Source organism: Sapajus apella, unplaced genomic scaffold (assembly GCF_009761245.1).
Source record: "Sapajus apella isolate SASKATOON/1434 unplaced genomic scaffold, GSC_monkey_1.0 scaffold6, whole genome shotgun sequence".
Taxonomy (NCBI): Eukaryota; Metazoa; Chordata; class Mammalia; order Primates; family Cebidae; genus Sapajus; species Sapajus apella.
The window spans coordinates 18,763,779-18,787,764 of record NW_022436946.1 but is presented as its reverse complement, the minus strand read 5'-3'; the positions used below and the strand labels follow the sequence as shown (position 1 = coordinate 18,787,764).

General features: G+C 37.7%; 1 protein-coding gene across 4 annotated transcripts in view; it reads left to right on the top strand.

Annotated features, from left to right (window-relative positions):
- AKAP7 (A-kinase anchoring protein 7) overlaps positions 1-23,986 on the top strand; it is a 143,037-nt gene that overhangs the window by 107,526 nt on the left and 11,525 nt on the right. The window contains exon 1 of one of the 4 annotated variants that reach the window (XM_032274771.1): positions 491-1,860. The exons of the other annotated variants lie outside the window; for them this stretch is intronic. Within the exon in view, the coding sequence (XP_032130662.1) occupies positions 1,812-1,860 (49 nt within the window). The 5' untranslated portion in view covers positions 491-1,811. Of the gene's footprint in view, positions 1-490; positions 1,861-23,986 lie in introns of those variants that run through there. 4 annotated transcript variants of the gene reach the window in all.

Here is a 23,986-nt window from a genome sequence, read left to right as displayed (position 1 = left end):
ATAAGGTTTATATTATTATTATTATTATAGGTTTTTGGACTATTTTACATTTGTATACAAAATCATTTTATATTTTAAAACATACACCTTTATTCACTCATGTTGGTGAATGGGGGAGAATAACGGAAGAGTTTAAAGTTGCTGTTTATTCACAAGTCGCTAAGCTGTGAAGAAACACAACTGGTTATAAAAGTGAAATTTTACTGAAAATTGTAATGTTCATTGTGTGATAGAATGGAGTGTCCTCTTTAAATCAAGGTAAAGCAAGCATATTTACATTTTAAATACTCTGAAAAAGTGAAAGCAATTTAAGGACATGTAATTCTCTAAACATTAATTTTAATTATGTGGATAGACCTGCCAGTTTAATTTAATCAGTCAGGTCTTTGCTTTTTATTCCACAGATCTTCACGGTATTTCTAATTTGGAAATCAAAGTGCATATTAATGTACCTGTGACATATAGAAACAACTATGTTTCTTGATACACTCCCAAATACTCTGATATTTGCATCAAAATTGTCAAAATTCTTTCTTTCTGAAAAAAAGCATTGAAAACAGATACTAGAAGATACTAGAGTTTGTCAACATCTTCACTGGGCTTTTTTTTTTAATGCGGCAAATAGAATTTGTAAAGTTGACGATTTTCGTTCCTTCCTGCTGTGTGCTTTTTTTGTTTGGATGAGTATGAAAGAAGGTTCTGAACTATGTTCAGAGCCACTTGGGGTGTTCCTCTCCTTCTAATCCATGGGAAATAGGTGTGCCCAGCTAGCAAAAGAGGAGTAAGAAAGAAGTGGAATGGAATTTCTGGCACTATGAACAATTTTTCATTCCTAGGGTGTCATAAACTAAGGCTATTATACCCTCTATAAGGTAACAGATTTTGAAAAATTACGTGAAACCTGTTATTTCATGTAATAAAGTTGAAAATACAGCCTGTCTGAAAATTAGTTGTTTTGCTGCCCCTGAATTTGCTCAATCATTTTGTGGCTTCATTTAGAAAGATGCCCTAATCTTTTATCTTGTCAGTGATGCATCTATATTTGGGTGATTTTCTAGGCTGTTGACATATTTGATGCTATAATTTAAAAATTCATAGTATTGATTACTGCTTTAGTTGGGAAATAAGACAGCATCTCAGAAAGCAGGAATTTAAAGATATGCTGTACCCTACAGATAGCAGTCGATAGCTTTTTTCCCCACACTTAGCCTGTCATTTCTGTTGTTCATGTAGTTTGCTAGGTAGTTAACGGTACTTCATACAAGTTGTGTTTCTGCTCTTTTGGGTTTCCTATTCATAAACAACAATCTCCAGGGGATAAAAGAAGGCTCTTCCTCTTTAAGTAGCAGACAGAAAATACAGTTTTTTTTTGGGGGGAGGGGGGGTTTGAATTTTCATATGTAATTACTGCAGTCGTCTGTAGGAGAAAGGACTCATTATGGTTTTTCTCAGCTATCTTTCTTAAAGACATATGCAGATAGCCAGACAGCGCACATGGCACTGACCTACTGTGGGGGACTCACAGTTTTGTGAGACTTAGGGAGCGTATTGCCACTTCCGTCACTGAATGCCAGTCCCAGAGCAGTTGCATTAGGCTGGAGGACTGGAGGTGGAGCCTTTTTTGCTCACGGCAGCAAGTTCCCTTCTCTTTTCTCTCCCCCGGCGGCGCGTGCATTGGCTCATCGAGCTGCCTGTGCTGCTCCGTGGAGTGAAAAAGGCAGGGTGTGCTCGCAGACTGTGCTACAAACTGCAGTTTCTATTTGGGGTGCTCACGGAGAAGAACACCAGGAAAGACAGACAGGACCAGTGCCATGGGCCAGCTTTGCTGCTTTCCTTTCTCAAGAGATGAAGGAAAAATCAGTAAGTGGGATTTGTACTGTGCAGAATCCTAAGTGCTTGACTATTTTGTGTGATTGTCTTCTAGGGGTAGTTTTGCTTTTTTCAGTAGGAAAGATAGCAGACTAATCAGCTGTGATTTTTAATATGCAATTGTTAAAGGTACTGGTAAGAGTGTAGTTACAAATTAACTATAAAAGTACAGTAACTCAGTAGGTGAGCTATATTAAAAATACTAAATATTGAAATGTCACTTGTGATTCTCCTCTGTTGGTACTCTCCCAGTTCATTTTTATCACACTACATTAGAGTCAGTTTAGGTTTGAGTTTCTTTAAATCACTGCATTCAATTTGATATACTGTACAAGCCAGACTTCATTTTTCTTATCTGAAACTGGCATATTTTCTGAGCAGTGCTCAACAGTAACAGATAGAGAGGCAAAGCTGGTTCTAAAATGACACATATTAGACACTTACAGATATTTTCATGTGTTCCTTGCTTTGTTCTGCCTGGAAGGGATTCAAGTGTGCCTATGAGACCACTCTAAACAAGTGATGCCGCTTTGCTTCTAGCAGAAACCTCATGGAATCTGCCTAAATGAATGTTGAATTCCACAGCAGCTTATGCCCAGAAAAGAGAACTTAAAGTGGTGCCATTTGCATTGAATTTTGTTCCTCACTGGCTTATGTGTATTCACTTACATTTTAGCTTTGTTAAATGGATTACTGGCATTTTAATTAGTAAGCTGAATAGAGTTTGCCTTACCCTAGTTGCCCCAAAATAGGGAATTTTTACTTCCTTTTCAATATAATGTTTCCAGTCATACTTGCTAAATTTGCAGCCACATTGCTGTCACATCAGTGCTTGATTCTAATTTAGATAGGTCCATGGAATTTCATAATATCTGATTCAGATACTCAGAGATCTACATCTGGTTTATATTTCCTGTTGCTTGTTCTTCAGAAACTAGCCAGGGACTGTTTAAAAAAAAAATACATATGCTATACCTATTCACTTGGGAAATAAGACAGTTTTTACAGTAACTCTTTTGGGAATGCTTTGGAATAAATGCCGAAGTCTCCTAACATTGGAAAGTGTGGAACATTTGATTGTTAACAAGGAGCTAATAAACGGTGCTCTAAATTTTACTTGTGAAATGATACCATGCAGTATGTGACAATCCCGCTTTTACAACTTGAGATGACCTTACAACAAAATCATTCACTTTCTAACAAAGAGCATTGGCATTCATTTGGCAGCCCAAGACTTTTCAGGTTATTTGTCAGAATGATTTATTTGTAGTTCCTGAAGATTTTGGTTGGTTGATCTTTTTCTCGGGCATTGCTCCTCTCTGGAAATCCTCGGCAAGATGCAGGGATAGTGAATTCTTTCCCCACCCTCTTCACTTTCTATTCCATTGCTCAGGGTTTTCCCTTGGAGTGCCTGCTCTCCTGTTGTATTTCTCTTCTTCCCCTGTCTGTAAGCGTGTTTTGGCTCCATCTGAAGAAGTCAAGTTTCAGCTCCAGAAGGAATTTGTTCTTTTCTGTCTTTCTTATCAGGGACTGTTGGAGAACAGTCTTCTGTTTTACATCGGTGCTTCCTAATATTGATGGACAGGAAATAATATCTACTGCTTTTTGGATTTATTGTCTCAAATTCCAAACTTTAAGAAAAAAAAATGAAGGTAGAACACCGTATCGGAAGTGAAGCCAGAGTCTGGATGTGCAAATTCTGGTTAAAAGAAATGCATTTGCACCCCCGCCCCTATTCATTCCTGATGGCCCTCTGGTCTTCTCCATTTTCTCCCCATCATTCCTTCTTCCATCTGATTTTGTGATTACTTCACTGTTTTTTCTCCTAATCTGCTTTATACTCCATTCACACACCCCATGCACACACATATGCACATTGTAGAGCTGTTTCCTGATGCAGTGTTTAATTTCTCTGCTATAGGATGGTCTAAAGAGAGGCTTCTGTGTCAGGCACTGTTGTCCTTCTGATAATGTATGCCTAACAGTACTTATAAAGGGGACATTTAAAAAGTGGCAGAGAATTTATTGCTCAGCATGCCTCAAAGAACATATACATTAGCACAGACTGAGTATCCAGTCTGGAAGCTGTGCTGATAATGTGAAAGAATCCATAATAGACATTTGGGAGGGTCCAGCATTTTTCTGATTTTGCTGCTGGATTGTACAGTTACCTCCTGGGTCTTACGTATTTTTTGTGTCATCACCTAACAGCCTTGTTAGCCTACACTGAGGAATGTACTATCTGCTAAATACTAGTGAAAGCAGAGCGTCTGGGAATGCTTTGAAATAAATGCATCTACTAAAACCAGAGCACAGAAATGTGAATGCCCACTCCTTCTAATTCTGTAACAGGCGGTGGCTCTAGAATGTTCCTCCTTGAAGGTAGCCCAAATTATGCAGAATTCGATGAGTTTTTGGTGAAGGTTTAAATGTGTGGGTGTTATTCTTAAAACACAGGTGAGTTGGAAAGCTCGTCCTCTGCAGTCCTACACAAAGATACAGCAAGGATATACCCAGTTGGCCAAGTGGTAAGAGTCAAGTGACTCCTTCCCTCTCCTGCTGCTGTTTATCCTGCTTTTGCCCTTTGGTGGTGGTGGTAGATAGAAATAATTCTAATTTAATTGATTTATTAGTGCTACTATTTTAGTCTATTGATAGTAAACAATGATTTTTTAAAATCAACTAGTCGTGCGGAAGCCTAAGCTGTAGAAAGTTGACTATATGCATTGCCAGAAATATTTTTAATGCAATTTTGATTGATATATAACAAATGTACGTATTTTGGGGGCACATGTGATATTTTGATACATTCCTACAATGTGTAAGGATGAAATCAGGGTAATTAAGATATCCATCACCTCAAACATTTATCATTTCCCCGTGGTGGGAATATTTCAACTCTTCTAGCTATTTTGGAATGTACAATAAATTGTTTTTAACTATAGTCACCTTAGTGTGCTGTCAAACGTTAGTACCAATTCCTTCTATCTGACTGTGTTTGTACATATTAACTTCTCATCCTCTCCCTCCCTGACAACTTCCCAGCCTCTGGTAACCATACTCTATCTCCATGAGATCCACATTTTTTTAAGTGAGAACATACAATATTTATCTTTCTGTGCCTGGCTTATTTTACTTCCTATAATGACTTACATTTCCATCCATGTTGCTGAAAATGACAGATTTTATTCTCTTTTATGGCTGAATTGTATTCCATAATATACCACATTTTCATTATCCATTCATCCATTGATGGACAGTTAGGTTGATTCCATATTGGGCTCTTGTGAATAACGCTGCAGTGAATGTTGGGGTGCAGGTATCCCTTCGATACATGAATTTCCTTTTTTGTGGATAAATACTCAGTAGTGGGATTGCTAGAAATTTTGCCAATAGGCTGAATAGTCAAAAACAGCAGAGCTTGTCATGGTTTATTTATTAATTAGTACAGCACAAAACAGCTTTTTGTTTAAATCTCGGAAGTTAAATATTTTTCCAAACTGTATACTTTTTTGTCACCACAGTGAGTAGACTACACTGTCAATAAATTCATGTTTCTTGGAAGATTAGGCTCTTTCTATTGCTATACAGGAATATTCTTAACATTAAAAATAACTGTATATATTATAGGATTAACAAATACTGTAGATAATTTCCAATGTAGTTTTTGCTGACTGCTTATATACAACTTGATTTCTTTGAATTACCTAATTTCTCATATTGAGCTGCCTGAAAGGAATGTCCACCATGAACAGAAATGTCATTGCAGATAACCCACAGTGGTTAACATGCCTCTGCATATTGGCTTACTATCTCATTAAGCAAAACTCAAAAGAAAACTTAATAACTGTATTAACTTCTGTAACTAATTAGAAAACATTCTATTTTCTCTTTTCCTGTTGCAAATTTTCCCATTTTGAAGTACATTGCTTTTATATAGAATTAAGCAGATGAATGGCTAAAGATGAACTGACCTACCTCATCAGTCAGTCTGTTGTCACTGGAAGTATTCAAGGATAGGATGGGGATATCATAAGGACATCACCTTATAGGGGTGTTGTAAAGGGAGAATGGACTTGATAATGATGAATACATTGACAACTCAGTTTCTTTCTAGCCCTCATGTTCTGTGATGGCTAAAAATAAAATATTAGAATAAGTTTGTGTTTTAACAAGACACATTTTAATTTTATACATGAAATATGTGTCATTATAGTCTTTTTGTGTGGGATGAATTACTGGGACCATTTATAGTACTCATTTTATAAATATGAGTCAAATGTTGAGATAATTTCTGATGGTATTATTAATTTGTAAGTTGAGGCATGCCGTGAATAATATCTGGTGAATACATATATATAATTATAATTACCATAAAGGTGATCAAATTTTACTCAAGGAAATCTATATTTAGATTTTCCAATTGTCTAGAAGGCTTCCTAGAAATCCTATAGCCTTATACTTTGCTCTTCTCATTTGCGCCTAAGATATGCTGACTTCATGGTTACATTTCATATGTCTGCTCTAACTTATCACGTGGATTTCAAACACCCCATATTCAGTGTATGTGTCATATATCTCTCTTAGTAGCACCAGATCCTAACATAGTATCTTACCCAGAGGAGGCATGTTCTAAATGCTTGTCAATGAAGGGAATGATACATATTTCTTATTGTGAATGTGAGAGAGCTTCAGTGTCAATCAGCCTATCAAAGGATAGAATATGGAATAACTCTGATTAATGTTGGAACCCGGAAGAGCTTTGGTTACTGCACGTACCAGAGAAACATTTTAACAGGCTCACACTTAGTTTTTACATCCTGGGCCCCAGGGAATGTGGATAGGGAACCCCCCATCAGGGGACAGTGACACTTTATTTTTCTTCTTTGCCAGTAAAAATGTGTTTGCTCACAGGGAACACAGCATAATTCCAGTTCTGCTACTGCCTATTGAAAACATACGGCCCATTGCGTGGCATGCAGTTCTTACTACAGACAGAGCACAGGCCTGGGAGGAGAGAGAACTGGGTGAGAAACCCAGCTCTGCTATTACATCCTATTGGACTCTGAGCAAGATGCTAACATCTCAGCACTTCAGTTCCTCAGATTTAAGAAGTGGGGGATTAAACTACTCTTGTTTTGAAAGTTTATTTATTTTTCCCCCAATTGCACCTTAGAGATAAGAGTCTAAGGAATAAAAGAATGAGTGATACAGATGTGATGCAATTCTTTTTCTTCCTTCTCCTCCAAATCTTCCTTTTTTACTTCTCTTCTTTCTCTTTCTCCTCTTCTTAATTTGTTTATTGTGTGTCAATTACTATGTTAGGATTATGTTCAAGATCATTTATTAAATGCATCTATTAGAAGAAAATAGATGCTCCCCTGTCTCGTTTAAGAGGGTAAGTTGCTGAAAGCCAGAAGTGTTGGGTATTTCTCAGTTATAACCCTCTGGGGTGCCATGGGGCCGAGAGCTGGTGGAAGTCTGGGATCCCAGGCACCTCGGCATCTGCTGCCCACTTTCTGAAGAAGTGAAGTCAGAGGTGTTGTGTGTAACCTGAGACTACATTTTGCATAAGATTTGTGTGGGTAATATTGTGGTGGCAGCAGAAATGGTGTACAAGATAAAACAAACAGTTAACCATAGTCACAAAGGATTAGATTTTCCCTTTATTAAATAATGTATACTCAGGAGGCTTATGTTTCTAAAATCAAGTAAAGGAACATTAGAGCAAATGCTAGTAGTTACTGATCTTACCTTCCTGATTCCTTCTGTTAATTCATAGGCTATGTGGTAACTGTATTCCTTCTTGTTGGTATTCTGACATTTTTAGAGTTTGCAGGATTCTACCATCAAGTGCTGAATAATTTTCATTAGGAATAGCAAGGTTGTAGAATTGTCCCCAGCCCCCAGTAGAGCCACTGACTACCATGAGCTGTATCCAGAAGCCCTGTCCTTCAGCAGTGTGACGTGGTCTGTCCTGTGTTATCTTCATGGAGGGCCATGAAAGAAGACGTGGGACTCTGATATACAGAAAGCTTCCTATGTGTTACTCCTTCCTGGAGTATTTTTTTTTTAAGAGATGGCCAAGCAGGTCTCAAACTCCTGGCCTCAAGCAATCCTCTTGCCTCAGCCTTCCTAAGTATTGGGATTATAGGTGTGAGCCACTGCACCCAGCCATGGATTTGCATTGTAATAAGACCAAATTATCTCAAGTGGTCTTGGGAAATATTTATAATAAAATAAAACATAAAATAAAAAATAAGCAGTGGTGATGACTTAGTCCAAAATAATCTCTGGTGGCAGAGTTTCAGTAATTAAGTTAAGGCTAGTAAAAATCTTTCAGGACATCTGATAAATCACTTTCTGTAGATAATTGTCTTCTGTTTAATTTTGGCCACACTTAACATGTAGGTCCTTGAACTTTGCTCCACAAACTTCTGATACCGATAGTAAAGAAACTCAAAAGAGCTTCAAAATTCTCAGTGTCTGTATGGTAGAAAAATAGAGGCTTTGGAGATGAAATGGTTCAGTTTGTGCTTTTGGTTCTGACATTTACTGTTTAACTTCTCTAAGCTTTTTTCTGTATCTTTGTCTTAAATAGTATCTACCTATTGTGAAAATTAAGTAAGCTATAAAATTTCTGACACTGTGCTTGGCATGTAAATTTCTCTGCAGCAAATAGTATGTTAATTGCATAGCCTCAGTCAGCTTAGAAGTCAGCTTGAACTTGAACAACATGGAGAAACACTACCTTTACAAAAAATTAGCTGTGTGTGATGATATGCACCTGTAGTCCCAGCTATTCGGGAGGCTGAGATGGGAGGATTGCTTGAGCCCAGGAGTTCAAGGCTGAAGTGAGCCATGATTGTACCACTGCACCCTAGCCTGGGTGACAGACTGAGACCTTGCCTCAAAAAAAAAAAAAAAAAGCTTGGCAGAACTATGCTTTTATTTCTACCTTATGCAGTAGGGGTAAAAAGGCACTTGGAATGTCAGACCTTGAATTGTTGAGTAGACTTGCAGCATTGATCTGCACAGCCTCATTTTCTATGGGAAACTCTTTCCCCGTCTTCTTGGGGTCCTGTCCATCATGAGGCCTTACTTCCTTCCCCAGGAGAGACATGTGGTCCCAGCAAAGTCAACTGTGATCTTCCTTGAGATTTGATAGTCTGTCTTCTTTTTGGGTTGTGAGCAGAAAGGCTACCATCCTAAGATTACAGTACTTGGTACTATAGAGCAAACACAATAAGGAAGAGCCTTTTTGAGAATGGAGCCAGCGCAGAGGAAAGTAAGCCTAGGGAAGGAGAGACGGTCCTGATGAGTGTTTGAACCTCTGAATTCAGCCGTGCCTAAGACCTCCACTACATGAAGCAGTGAATCCTCTCCTTTGCTTACACTTGCTTGATTTAGGGGACACTCAGTGTGTATTTAGGTAGAAATAAAACCATAGTTATGCCAAACTGATTTCTAAGGTGACTGTGGTTACACAATTAATATACTTTTTTGTTGTAGGGAAATTATATTTACTGAGTTTATTGGATGCCCAGTCCCAGTGTATATTCTGAAACAAATATTACCAAACCTAGTGAAGAAGTGAGAGCTCTCTGACTTATTCTTCATGTTCCATTTTAGTTGCAGTGAAATTAGCCTTAAATCATAGCTGCTGTTACTTAAGGTTCACTTCAATTAAAATTGTTGAGCCCATCATTCAGCACACTCTGAGCCAGGTGTTCTGGTGGGTAAAATGATGAGTAACACATGGTTCCTACTATTGGCTTCTTTCTTTAAAAAGTTACATGGCTTTGTAAAAAGAAATATGCGAGATCTCAAAAGTTTATTATGCCTTGAACATAAAAAGCCAAGATAAAGGATCTTGATTGATGCTTTCAGTCTAACAAGCAAAGCCACGCCTCTTACACACCCGGGAAGTTCCATAGCCAAGTCACTGAAAGTGAGAGTTAATTGCTACCAAAATTGAAAATTACCTTAAGCTCCTATCACAGGCAGGATTTACAACTTGACAAGAGCAAACAGTTCCTATAGCAAACATCTTAGCAAATAAAATCTTCTGTGACTAACATTTATAATGTCAGAGTTACAAGTTAACAGATCTTGAAACTGTTAAAATAGACCTTTCAGTTGCATAGGTAAGTTCTTTGCCTTTAGCCAGTAGTCACAGACAAAAGTGGAACTGTATGATGAAAGTATAAAGAATAAGTATATCTTTAACTTAAATTATATGCCAACTAGAACATAAATCATAAATGCTGTTAATTTTATTAAAGGCCAAGTCACAGATATTTGAGGCTTATAATTTTCTGCATTTAGAACTTTTTCCCAAAACTTATGGATTTAGTCAAGGACATTAATGAACCTATTTTATACATATATATATATATAGTTCCAGAGAGAAAGTGGTGTACAAACAAGATGTTTGGCTTTGGATTCAGAGGATTTCACATTCCCAAGGGAGACAGAGCTCACCAGTCGCCTAGTTTGTAATGCTGATGGGAGAGGGAAGAAGGAATCCCATGGAAAGGGTGATTCACTCTTAATGCCCTGGCTCAGAGCCCCTCCCCGACTCTCTTCTGATTCTGCGGTCACATAGTTGTTGTTGGCATTTGTCATGTGAATTATATCAGGTTTCAGTTTGATGTCTCGTATCTGACTGTTTAAGCAAAAATAAAATTCACACTTTCTAAGCATTTTAAATGTTCAGCTAAAGTTAGCTGTAAAATGCAGCCTTTTCAGGGTTTGATTGATAGTTGATAAACCGGCAAGCAGATGACTTGTTAATCTCAGACTTGCTATCTAGGGCTGTTGTAGTCAGACTTTGTTTAGAGTACTGGCCAGCTGGAGTGTGTGTCCTGAGGGAGGCCAGGATGGTGAGGGGCCTGGAAACCACGTCACAAGAGGAAGGCTGAAAGATTCAGCCTGCTTAGCTGGGAGGAGAGAAGGCAGAGAATTAGTTGTCTTAAAACATTTAGAGGGCTCTTTAATGTGGAAGCAAAAGAAGAAGTTGTTTTGTGTGGCTCTAGGGGAACAGAATTAGGACAGTGGGTGTTAGTTTAACACATTTTCTTTTGGTGGTCTTAGAAACCAGTGGTAAAGATACATGAAACCCAGTAGTATTCTGATTAGGTTTGCAATAAATCTTGTTTTAAAGAATGAAAATACTGAAATGGGATAATAAAATAGAGATGTTATCATAGTCAAATTTTGCATTAATAATTCATAATAAATTGCCTGAGAGAAAATTTTTAAGGCAGAATTTTCAAACTATTTTAAGTCACCAAACAATTTAAATAGAAGACCAAATTTTTCTTAAAATTTATTTTGAGTTCCAGGATACATGTGCAGGGTATGCAGGTTTGTTACATAGGTAAACGTGTGCCATGGTAGTTTGCTCCGCCTATCAGCCTATCACTCAGGTATTAAGCCCTGCATACATTAGCTATTTATCCGAATGCTCTCTTGCCCGTCATCCCCACAGCAGGCCCTGGTGTGTGCTGTTCTCCTCCCTGTGTCCTTGTGCTTTTCTTGTTCAGCTCCCACTTTATAAGTGAGAACATGTAGTGTTTGTTGTTTTCTGTTCCTGTGTTACTTTGCTGAGGATAGTGACTTCCAGATTCATCCATGTCCCTGTAAAGGACATGATCTCATTCCTTTTTATGGCTGCACAATATTCCATGGTGTATATGTACCACATTTTCTTTGTCCAGTCTATCAATGATGGGCATTTGGGTTGATTCCATGTCATTACTATTGTGAATATTGCTGCGGTGAATATCCATGTGCATGTATCTTTATAATAGAATAATACATATTTCTTTAGGTATATACCTAGTAATGGGATTGCTGAGTCCAATGGTATTTCTGGTTCTGGGTCTTTGAGGAGTCACCATACTGTCTTCCACAATGGTTGAACAAATTTACATTCCCACCAACAGTGTAAAGATGTTCCTATTTCTCCACGATCTCACCAGCGTCTGCTGTTTCTTGACTTTTTGATAATTGCCATTCTGACTGATGTGAGATGGTATCTCATTGTGGTTTTGATTTGCATTTCTCTAATGATCAATGAATGATGTTGAGCTTTTTTTCATGTTTGTTGGCTGCACAAATGTCTTCTTTGAGAAGTGTCTGTTCATGTCTTTTGCCCACTTTTTAATGGGGTTGTTTTTTTCTTGTAAATTTGCTCAAGTTCTTTGTAGATTCTGAATATTAGACCTTTGTCAGATGGATAGATTGCAAAAATTTTCTCCCATTCTTTAGATTGCCTGTTCACTATGATAATAGTTTCTTTTGCTGTGCAGAAGGTTTTTACTTTAATTAGATCCCACTTGTTAATTTTTGCTTGGAACACCAAAATTTTAATGAAAAAATGTCTACCTTTTTATTTTCCTTAATTTATAGTCACTATTAAGTGAAATGCCTTTTAGACCAACAAATATGCTTTAAGATAGAAATATAACTTACAAGTTTGGGGTCAAATACATTGTTGTTACACTGAGGTAGCACATAAAATGCCACCTATTGAACTAATGGTGGTAACAGCTGGCAGTTGGTACCAATGAGTCCTAGAGAGTCATAAGCTAAGGTGTATTATTGTCTTTATAAATTTAATTTTAAATAAATATTGTATTATATATAAAATTAAATATATATATAAATTAATATTATATATATATGAATTATATATATATATTTTATATATTAAAATTATATAAATATTGTCTTATTGTCTTTATAAATATAATTTTTATGAAACTATTTTGTCCAAATTTAGATTTATTTTAAATTAATTTTCTCTAAAATTAGTGTGGTAAATTTAACATAAAAATGCGTTGAGATACTATTATATACCCAATACTGTCTGTATTTAACCTACTCAGCCTTCAATGTAAAATGAGATTTATGGATTTTATAGAGCCTAAAAATATATAGTACAACTAAATTTGAATATTAAATTAAAAGACATATATTGTTTTATGGAGAATCAAGTTCATGAAATACAGTTTTTCTAAAAACATAAAGCTCATAGCTGTTCCTTTGTACTCTTTGCTTCCGTTGTTCATGTCTTAGTCTGCTGTAAATAAAATATTGTGAGGGCAAGTACAGAAATAGTTGTATCATTTAGAATCCAACCAAGAAAATAGAAAGTACACCAGTCGTTTTAATAGAGAGAATTTAATGTAGGGAGTTAAGTAACTTTTAGAGGAATAAAGGGTGGAAAGGCAATACTGAGGGGAAAGATAGTAACTTTTAGGCTGGGCTAACTTGTGGGAAGGACCCCCTTGTAGCCAAGACTTAGACCATTGAGGAGAGGTCTCTAAGGAGGTGCCCCAGGAGTACAGAATAGGGACCCTCAAAGCTGGGCTTCTGGCTTTTGAGGAGGGGACACTGGCCACCTTTGCTATTGTCTCTGAGGAAATGCAGTGAGGCCAATACCAGGAGTGAGTGAAAAGATGAAAACTAGAGCCAACTGCTATTGGAACCAGTTGTTGGAGCAACACTGATGGGAATAATCAACAAATGGCAAAGGGTAAGATCCTGTTCCCTTTGCGCAGCTGCCCAGTTTCTCTCTGGCTCCCCCTTTTGGCAGAATTTAAGTGTGCTGAGTCCCACTCCTTTATCATAAACCTGAGTAAAGGGTGGGTTTTGAGAGGCCGTGGTTTAATAACCAGCACATCATCGTTGGCTATATTTTAGCAATATATTTTCCCTATTGTTCCAAAGTAAGCATTTTGTTTATGCCAATGTTCTAATTTCTTTTGGGCTAAAAACAGTAACTGTATTTTAAAATGATGTATTTTTCACAATAAAATTCCATAATTTTTTACAAAGTGTGTAAAGATATGACCACTTCAAAAGAAATAGTTTTTTTTAAAGAAATAGCTACATTGCAATAATTCATTAGTTATTAATAAGACATTTCCAAGGAAAACTCTTACCTAGATCAATTTAACAAACTTAAAAAGAACAAATCATTTAAAAACTAATCTTTCTTATGGCTTCAGCCTTAAAAAGGGCCAGAGTCTCAGACGTCAGGATGCCAAAGCAGCGGCTGGAATATTGTAAAGTCTGAGGAATTCTTAGAAGGATCTGGGAACTAGTCAGCAGAAACAGAAAAGGGCAGTAGAGTCAAGGCAGTGAGAGGAGAGATGCCAGGAAATGGCATACATCAAGGCAAATCTGTTCGAGTTTTTATTAGAAAGGAAAATTGAATGGCTCACCTATGCAAACAACACAGAAGGGGTGGAGATCAGCCTTGAGACCAGCTTATGACACCACCTCTCCATCTCTTCTTTCAGCTTCTTTCTCAGCCTCTCAGGTTCCCTTGCTGGTAGGGCTCTGGCTTCCAGAAGCTTCTGTGTCCTCACTCTCTCCAGCTTCACACAGTGACGGGGATATGACTTCCAGCATTTCTGGAGAACACTCTTACTGCTTGACATTCAAAGAGAATGAGTTTCCCTCGTCTCGTTCCCATATATGGAATCTGAGGAAAGGTACAGGTTGTAAACTGCACAACCTATGAGGCAGAATACACATCGAAGACATTGTAATTTACATGTTATGGTGTAAAGTGCCTTTCTATATGAATGAAAGCGGCATGTTATGCAGATTTCCCAGAAGATGGAAATGAAGTGTTTTAAGGAAGGGTCACTTCTTAAAAGATCCACACAGAGCATCATATGGACTTGCAGTAGCTCTGGATCATCAGTCCTACCGGAGCCAGAGAGAACGTGAGAGGAGCAGTTCCAAGGGGACAGGTGCATTGGATACCCGAATAAGAGAAGGGTGGAGGGTAGGTGAGGAAGGGATTTGGGGCAGACCACTGTAAAGTGGATGTGGCCTGGAGCCCTGGGGTGGGGCGGCCATGGAATAGTCACTCTGATCCTAAGGTACTGTGGTGTGGGCTTTGGGCTCTTGGCAATGAGAACCACCGTGCATCCCTTTTCACTCTGAATTTTGGGAAACTCGGAACCCAAAACTTGGCTATGGTGATTTGCACCTCCATAATCTGTATTTACCCCTGTTCTTTAATTGCTATTATAATTTATGTTTCCTTTGGGTCTTGATTTTTTACTTATAGTGTATCTTTGGCTGTATTTTTTATGTCACCAATTCTATCCAATGTTTTGGGGATTTAACTCAAAAGGAATGACTGGATGGAAAGAAGCCCTGTGACTGAAAACATGTATTGATTGTACCAGGAAGGTGAGAGCAAAGCTGAGACCTTGGATGACTGTGACATTTACCACGTGTACTTAACACACGTTCTCAGGTAGATGTACTTGGAAAGTTGTATGTAAACTGAACTTGATTCAGTTTGGTGCATATAGAAACTTAAAACCATCTGTATCACACTATTTCTGCTGTGGTCTGCTTATATGTCTGCTGGCAGCCTTTTGCAAGCATAACTAGCAATAGTTCTTTTCTTTACCTATCATGGAATATCATTTGGTTGCAAAAGAATGTAAATGTTAGCTATATAGAACAGTGCACAAAATTGTTCACAGTTACTTCAACATTGTTTCAAGAAATATATTGTATAAAAGCGGGTAGGTTTCCCATGCTATGTTTGCTTACAGAGATGTTTATCAGGAAGATCATAAATAGCCTTGGACCCTTCTAACTTGAAAGAGGGTCACAGTGTCTCATTTAAATCAAAATGGTGATAATAGTAGCTGTGTTAGGCTATTTTTGTGGAATACCTGAGACTGGGTAATTTATAAAGAAAAGACATTTCATTGGCTCACAGTTCTGCATGCTGAACAGGAAGCATGGTGCTAGCATCTGCTTCTGGTGAGGGCCTCAGGAAGCTTTTATGCATGGCAGAAGCTGAAGTGGGAGCGGGCACGTCGTATGGCAAGAGGAGGAGCAAGAGAGAGACTGGGGAGAAGCGCCACATTCTTAAACAGATCTCACATGAACTTCAGGTGAGAACTCACTCATTATCGTGAGGACAGCACCAGGCCATTTATGAGGGATCTACCCTGTGACCCAAATGCCTCCCACCAGGGCCCACCTTCAACACTGGGGATTATATTCCAACATGAGATTTGGAGGGGAGAAACATCTAAACCACATTAATAGCTGATTTTAGTGGTTGCTTACTGTAGGCCACACACGACGCTAAGGGCTTTGTATCATTTTCTTTTCCTTTTTATTTAATTTTTTTTTATTGAGACAGAGTCTTGCTCTGCTGCCCAGGCTGGAGTGCAGTGGGGCAATTTTGGCTCACTGCAACCTCCGCTTCCCGAGTTCAAGCGATACTCATGCCTCAGCCTCCCAAGTAGCTGGGATTACAGGCACACACCACCATACCCAGCTAATTTTTGTATTTTTAGTAGAGATGGGGTTTCACCATGCTGCCCTGGCTGGTCTCAAACTTCTGACCTCAAGTGATCTGCCCGCCTCTGCTCCCCAAAGTGCTGGGATTGCAGGCAGCTTTGTATTCTTTTCTTACTTAATTTTCACAGCAGCCCCGTGGAATAGAATTACTGTTTTTCCTGGCTTACAAATAAAGTGGGCCATAGAGGGGCTGAGCAGCTTTCACAGGGATACCAAGTAGGGAGTTGGAGAGCTAGGATTCCAGTCCAGGTAATTCTGACTCTGTAACTCAAGAGAAAGCAATATAAATAGTTTCTGGTTAGCAGTCTCATTTTAGAGCATAAAACATGTTACAGAAGCTATCATAGAAATACAGTTCCATTTGCCAGATGTGGAACAGCATTATGGTATAATGGCAAAAGTGTGATGTTTTAGAGCCATATGGGTCTACATTTCACTTTGTCAGTTTTTAGTTGTGTAGACTTAGGCAAGTCTGACGGCTTTTCTGACTCTTGTTTGTAAAGGAGTGGTAAAAGAAAGCTTTTTGACTTCAATGTGTGGTGAAAAAAACCCAGGCATGTAATAGGTGCTTAGTACGATGTAGGTTCATTATTACTAAAAGGATCCATAAATATCACTGTCACAACTAAGTAAAGAAGTAATATGTGTTGGAAAATATAAATGTGCAGAGTTTTGAGGCTCAGCGAGCAGGACACTGGGTCTTGGAAGCAGCTGGTGATGAAAGAACATGACCCCTCGCCTCCAGAGATCCTGGGAAGAAACCCTCAGCAGCCACAGTGGGGCCAGCTCTGGCTTACTCTTCAGGGAGGGACAGTGGGACATTGTTAAGGACAAGACTGGGGTTGTCTCTGACTTCCTTCTTCTAATCATCTCGTTGGTTCCCTGCTTTCTCCACAGCAATTAATCTTGCCTTTAGGGTGCCTGTAGAGGAAGCCCAGCATGCTAGTGACTGTTCTTAGTCTACCCCGGTACACATGCACTTGTTCCCTACAGAGAGCTGAAATACCTTTGCTTGAGAGCAGTTCTTGTACACATGGAGATCTAGAGCTTGAGAAGCAAATGTCAACTGATGGGCCAAATTAATTTATATTTACATGTCATCAGTGTATTATTACTCAATGAGTTTAAATGCTAGTTTAATTTCCTACCATAAGAATTTACATACTCGAAGAACTTCAATGAACAGTAGACATCACCAAAGAAAACTTTAAAACAATTTAGTTTTTGTCTGAATACTTTTTGGAACCTCTCGTGAATTGATAATCTTAGGCCACTGAGGAAAGAAATATCCTAAATTACTTTCTTCAGTCATTCCTTGTGAAGCTAAAGCAATAAATTTATGAGGTCACCAAGCTTCAGGTTGTTTTTTTTAACAGTATGCTGTGTCTCTATTCATTTTTATGATATTCCTAGAAAGGTTGGCCAAAGGTGACCCATTCTCTTGATTTTGTGATGTTAATGTGATTCTCTTGATTTTAATGATTACTCAACTTATCTTCAAGTTCTCTTTTGTATCACACTCTCTGTATCTGATCCATTATCATTATTACTTTTATAATTCCGGGCAAACTTGGTTGACAGATTGATTAGTATTCACAAGCAAGATGTACTGACCAAATACTTCTGTGTACCTGGATTTTCATGTTCAGACTTCAAAGAAAAACAGTGGCAGTTAAACCTATTTTATATGTTTGCTAGCTGAATAATTAGACAGAAAAATTCACAGAGTAAACCATATTCTACACACTCATCCAAAAAGCGTTTGGTTTAGGATTAGTCAGCCGAGTTAAAGATTACAGAGCTAGTTTTGAATAATTTTTGAAAATATGATGAAAAAATGCTTTAATATAATGTTTCACCCTGTGATATTTAAAGTATTTTAATATAATGCGTCACCCTGTGATATCTAAAGTGTTTTAATGCTCTTGGTCACTCTGTAGTTTTGCTAACATTGTAGGCTCTCTCACTGAGCATGATGACTGGATATTGGCATCAAAGTTAAAATGAAGCAGAAACACTGGTCAATGGCATATCTTATGTTTTCCTATAAAATAATTGGAATGTTCTGAGACTGAAGCTTATATTTTATAATATTAGTTGTTTTCTGAAAGTTGAATTTTCTTTAACATTATACTTCACAGATTGAAATAAGCAACCCTTAAGCCTTAATAATCTGTATATGTCTCAGAATCTGGAAGTGCAATTTGATCATAGTAGGTGCTTGAGCAATAGTTGATATGCAGACTCCTCACTGTGCCTTCCTGGAGCCTTCAAAGTCTCTCCCGTGCATACGCTTTCAGCCTCATCATTCTCTTCCTGCCCACCTCATCAGTTATTATCAGAGCAGGTTCTGCTGCTATAAAACAAGCCAACCTGGCCTTAACTCTCTCTCATGGCATTTCTTCCCTGGACCACCTGAGAAATACTTATTCACTCTATGCAATTCAGCTCAAACATCACCTCCTGCATGACACTTTTTGAAATATTTCCCCCAGACAGAATTCACCATCTACTTCGTGCACCCTTCTATAGCTACATCTTTCCTTCAGAGCATTCATGATCTCTTATTTATTTAATGTGTTTCTACCTCTACTGAATTGCAAATTTCCTGAAGGCAGGACCCATATCGGATTTATTTCTGCATTTATAGCATGAAGCTTATCACAAAAGAGGATGCTCAATGAATACAGGGGGAAAGAAAGATGAAAGCATGGAAAGGAAGGAAGGGAAGACGGGAGAAAGGGAAGGAGGACTTGTATTGCCTTAAAAGGAAGGAAGGAAGGGAGGGAGGGAGGGAGGGAGGGAGGGAGGGAAGAAGGAAGTAATTGTAATTGCATTGCATTAATCAGTACCATTATTTAGTATTGGACATTTCAAGCTGAGAATCAAATCTTCTAAATTTTCTGTTTTCTAATTGACTAATCATTAAATTATGTGCTATTTCTCATATAATATTTCTCTTGTGTATACCTCCATTTTCCCAGAAGGAGAGTACTGTGAAATATACCTGCCTGCCTGGGGGTGGGTGTCTTGGATGGACTAAGCTTCCTAATTCCCAGTGAGGAAATTCACTTTCCATCACTACTGCTGTGTGATCATAGGCAATTTACACAAGCCTCATTGTCCCTACCTGTGACATGGGAAGAATGACATTTAATCTACCACACAAGGTTTCTGTGATAAGCAAATGAAATCATGTTTCTGAAAACACTTTGGAAAGTATGAAGTGTTACCTGAACAAGTAGAAAAAAGCGTTCCTGTTCCTACTGTTAGTAAGTTGGCGTCATGGAAATTTTCTCAGCCTGCGAAACCTTCTGATTTTGGTGTGTCCTTACTGCTTATAAAAGAGATAAAGTAATACCTGCACCTTATGATTTATTTTACTGGATTACATTAATGGCAACATTTATTGTGCTGACATACATTGGTGAACACTGCCTTCAGAACAGGAAAGTGGCATTATTTCTGCTTAAATCAATTCCTAGCCTAGGATATCAGCCTAGAGAGAAAAGCCTATTATCATGAGCAGGTGTATTGGCCAAATAGGTAAAAATTAATTCCAGTTATGCTTTTAAGTTTTATGTAATGTTCTCTTAAAATAGATGATAAGAAATTACATGAATGTGATAATGTTTAGATTCTGAGGAGTCCTTCATTTTCTGATTTCCTTGTTTTTCTACCAGACGAAACCATGATTATTTGAAAATATTTGCTTGTGACATGTTTGAAACTATATTTCTTCTTTGTTATAAAAATATTTTTTCGATGATAACCATACTTCTGTCGATACTCCTGTGGACCAGGAATTGTGTTTGGAATGCATACTACTTTTTTTTTTTTTGAAACAGAGTCTCACTCGCTCTTCCGCCCAGGCTGGCGTGCTGTGGCCTGATCTTGGCTCACTGCAACTTTCGCCTCCCAGGTTCAAGGGATTTTCTTGTATCAGCCTTTCCCTAGTAGCTGGGATTGTAGGCATGTGTGACGACGCCCAGCTAATTTTTATATTTTCAGTGGAGTTAGGGTTTCACCATGTTGGCCAGGCTGGTCTCCAACTCCTGACCTCAGGTGATCTGCCCGCTCAGCCTCCCCAAGTGCTGAGATTAGAGGCGTGAGTCACTGTGCCCAGCCTGGAATGCATACTTCTTTTATCATTACTCAGAATTGCGCCTCTGAATCAGTTTTACACAAAATGACTTCACGTGGTCTTGAGCAACCAGTCAGGGATCTTGAGGCATCTCCATGTTCCAACCTGGGCAAATATAGGAACCAAAATTCAGGGAGGAAACAACCATGGTTACCATATAGTAGAGAACAATTTATGATATGGAACAGCAAATGGGAACCTACAAACAAGATGAGGCAAAACCAGTCAGCAGAACAAACTGCCATGAGCACAGTGCCCCTCTGAAATAGATTTAAACAACAGAGTGAGGGTGATCACATGTCAATCAGAATTTTGAGTACCAACTTACTTTGTACTCTCTGAGCAAATTGGAGCAGATGATACATATCTGAAACACTAAAGGGGAGAATTAAAACAATTTATTTGAGTCATATTTATGCTCAGAAGCTACTCCAATCTATTTCAGAGGAAATTATTTTTCCTATTTTGGTATGAAGCACACAGAAAAATATGGTTCAGAAGGAAAGCAACAGAGAATCTGAGGCCTACAGCTGTGAGAGACTGCAGATATTACAGTTGAGATGTGTCTGAAGCAGAGAAGGGCTGAGAAAGCCATCATCATTACCAGCCACATGCTAATTGCAGAGTGACAGAGCACTAGTCCATTCATCACGTTCACAGGTTGACCCCAATAGAGGCTGAACTTGTCCCTCATCATAAGGAAGAAATTGTTCCCAATACTGTTTTATTCTATTGAGTTATAATTTACATTCATTAAAATTCACTGTATATAAGTCTGTGAATTGTAATCAGCACAGAGTCAGAGCATCACAATCAAGATTGGGAACAGTTCCATTACTCTGCAAAATTCTCTCATGCCCTTTTGTAGTCATCCCTTCCTGTTACATCTATCCCTGGAAACTGCTGGCTTGTTTGCAGTCTAGTTTTGCCTTTTCCAGAATGTCATATAAATGAAATCATATAGTATGTAACCCTTTGAATCTGGTTTATTTCACACAATGTATTTTAGATTCATCTGTATTGTTGCATGTATCAGTATTTCATTACCTTGTACTGAGCACTAATCCATTGCATGGATTTACCACAGTTTATTGATTCATTCCCCAGTTGAAGAGTTTTTGGGTTGTTTCTAGTCTGGGATAATTATGAATAAAGCCACTACATTCATGTATACGTGCTTATGTGAATATATGCTTTTATTTGATTTGATTTCAAATCTAGCTAAAAGTAGATTGGTGTGTTGCACTGTAAGAATATGGTCAGCTTTTTATAAGAGATTTCTAAACTGTTTTTACCAAGTGGCTATTACCATTTTTGCATTCCCACTAGCATAGGACTTCCAGTTGCTTTGCATCCTCACTAACACTTAGTATTATGCATCTTTTTAATTTATAGTCATTCTATTGGTTGAGTATTAGTATATTATTGGGATTTTAATTTTTATTTCCCTGATGACTAATAATGTTGAGTCTCTTTACATGTTTATCGACCATCTGTATATCTTATTTTGTGAAATAACTTTTCAGTTACTTTGGCCATTTTTATATTTGGTTGCTTGTCTTCCTATTAAGTAGTTAGAGTTCTTTTTGTTTTTTGGCTACAAGTTATTTAAAAGATATATTTTGCAAATATGTTCTTTAATTCTGTGGGTTGTCTTTTGTTAACAGGTTGTCTTTTGTTTTCTTGAAAAGAGCAAATGTTTTATATTTTGATGAAGTTCAGGTTACCTTTTTTTTTTTTTTAAGTTTGTGCTTTTGTTGTCCTATTTAATAAATCTTTGCCAAATTCATGGTCACTAAGAAGTTCTTCTGTGTTTTCTTCTAGACAGTTTATACTTATGAAGCTCTGGTGATAGGTCTGTAAGTCATTTTAATTTTTATATTAGTGTGAGATAAGGGTTGAGGTTCTTTATTTTGCATATGGATATATAATTATTCAGTACCATTCCTTGAAAAGATGATTCTTTTTTAATTGCCTTGGCTCCTTTGTTGAAAATTAATTGGCCATAGTGTGTGAGTGTAGATTTAGATTTTTTGTTTTATTGATCTGTATATGTATATTTATGCCAATACCACACTATATTTCTATAGCTTCAATGTATGTCCTGAAATCAGAAAGTGTTCTTGTTAAAAATCGTTTTGGCTTTTCAAGTTCCTTTATAATTTCATAAAATTTAATTTTTTTAAAAAGACAGCCTTGCTCTGTTGCCCAGGCTGGAGTGCAGTGGTACCATCGTAGTTTACTGCAGCCTTGATTTTTTAAAAAAATAAATACTATTCATTATTTACAAAAAATAGAGACACGTGAGTTAAATGACAGGGTAACCATTCGTAGGGAGTTGGCTTAGAATAAAAAAGTTCTTTTTTAAAGTTAGACAAGGCCATGAATAGGTATATTGCTCTGTAAAAAATGCTAATTACTTTGAAATATACCTCTACCAAAAAGTAGAAAAGCACTGGTAGTGTGTCTAGATGTGTCCTAAGTTAAATTATATAGAGTTCCAGTGGTCCACAGTGCAACCATTGCTTTTAGGCAGGAATCTGTGAGAGACTTGACTGCCTATCACTGTAAGAGCAAAGCCCCAGGACTGGTTACCTACCCTACCTTCCATAAGGCTTTGTTCAGTGACTTTGGAATGTGGTATCAAAAATCCCATTCAGTTCTGCCACAGGTTCCCTCAGAACAAACACTATATCTTCATCACTGGCATTCAGAATCCGCACAAAGAATTTATTCAACAATTCCCCATCTTTTAGCTCAGAAATATTTTGCCTAAGTTCAGAAATATTTTGGCTCAAGCTATCCTCCTGCCTCAGCCTTCCAAGTAACTGGAACTACAGATACCTGCCACCATGCCTGGCTGATTTTTAAATTTTTTGTAGAGATGGGGTCTTGCTATGTTGCCCAGGCTGATCTAGAACTCTTGGCCTCAAGTGATTTTCCCACCTTGGCCTTCCACAGTGCTGGGATTACTGGTGTGAGACGCTGCACCCAGCCTCACGTAAATTTAGTCAACTTACCAAATTTAATTTTTAAAAAGCCTTGTTGGGTTTAATAGATACTGATTTGAATCTATAGAGCAACTGGGGGAGAACTGATATCTTAACATGATACCAATTGATCCATAAGTATAGTTTATTTCTCTGTTTAGGTCTTAATTTCCCTCAGGAAGTTTTATAGTTGTCAATGCATAGGTCTTGCCTACATTTTATTGAATGATTCTAAATATTTAATCTTTTATGCTATTAAAATCATTTTTTAAATTTTAATTTTCAGTTATTTGTGGCTAGTATAGAGAAATATGGTTTTTTAAATACAGTGGTTGTATCCTGTGGCCTTGCTAAACACATTTTTGTAGAATCCTTAGATTTCTAGATAGATGAAGATGTAATCTGCAAATAAAGACAATTTCCCCACTTTTTTTTTTTTTTTTGATCGAGAGGTTAATCTATTGGCTAATTCTATTGGCTAGGACTTTCAGTACAATGCTCAATAGTAGTGGTGAGAGCAGACATTTTTATCTTGTTCCTGGTTTTAGGGGAAAATCATTCAGTTTTACCAGTAAGTTTGGAGTTAGCTGACCAGTAAGTATGCAGTTAGCTGTAGGTTTTCATA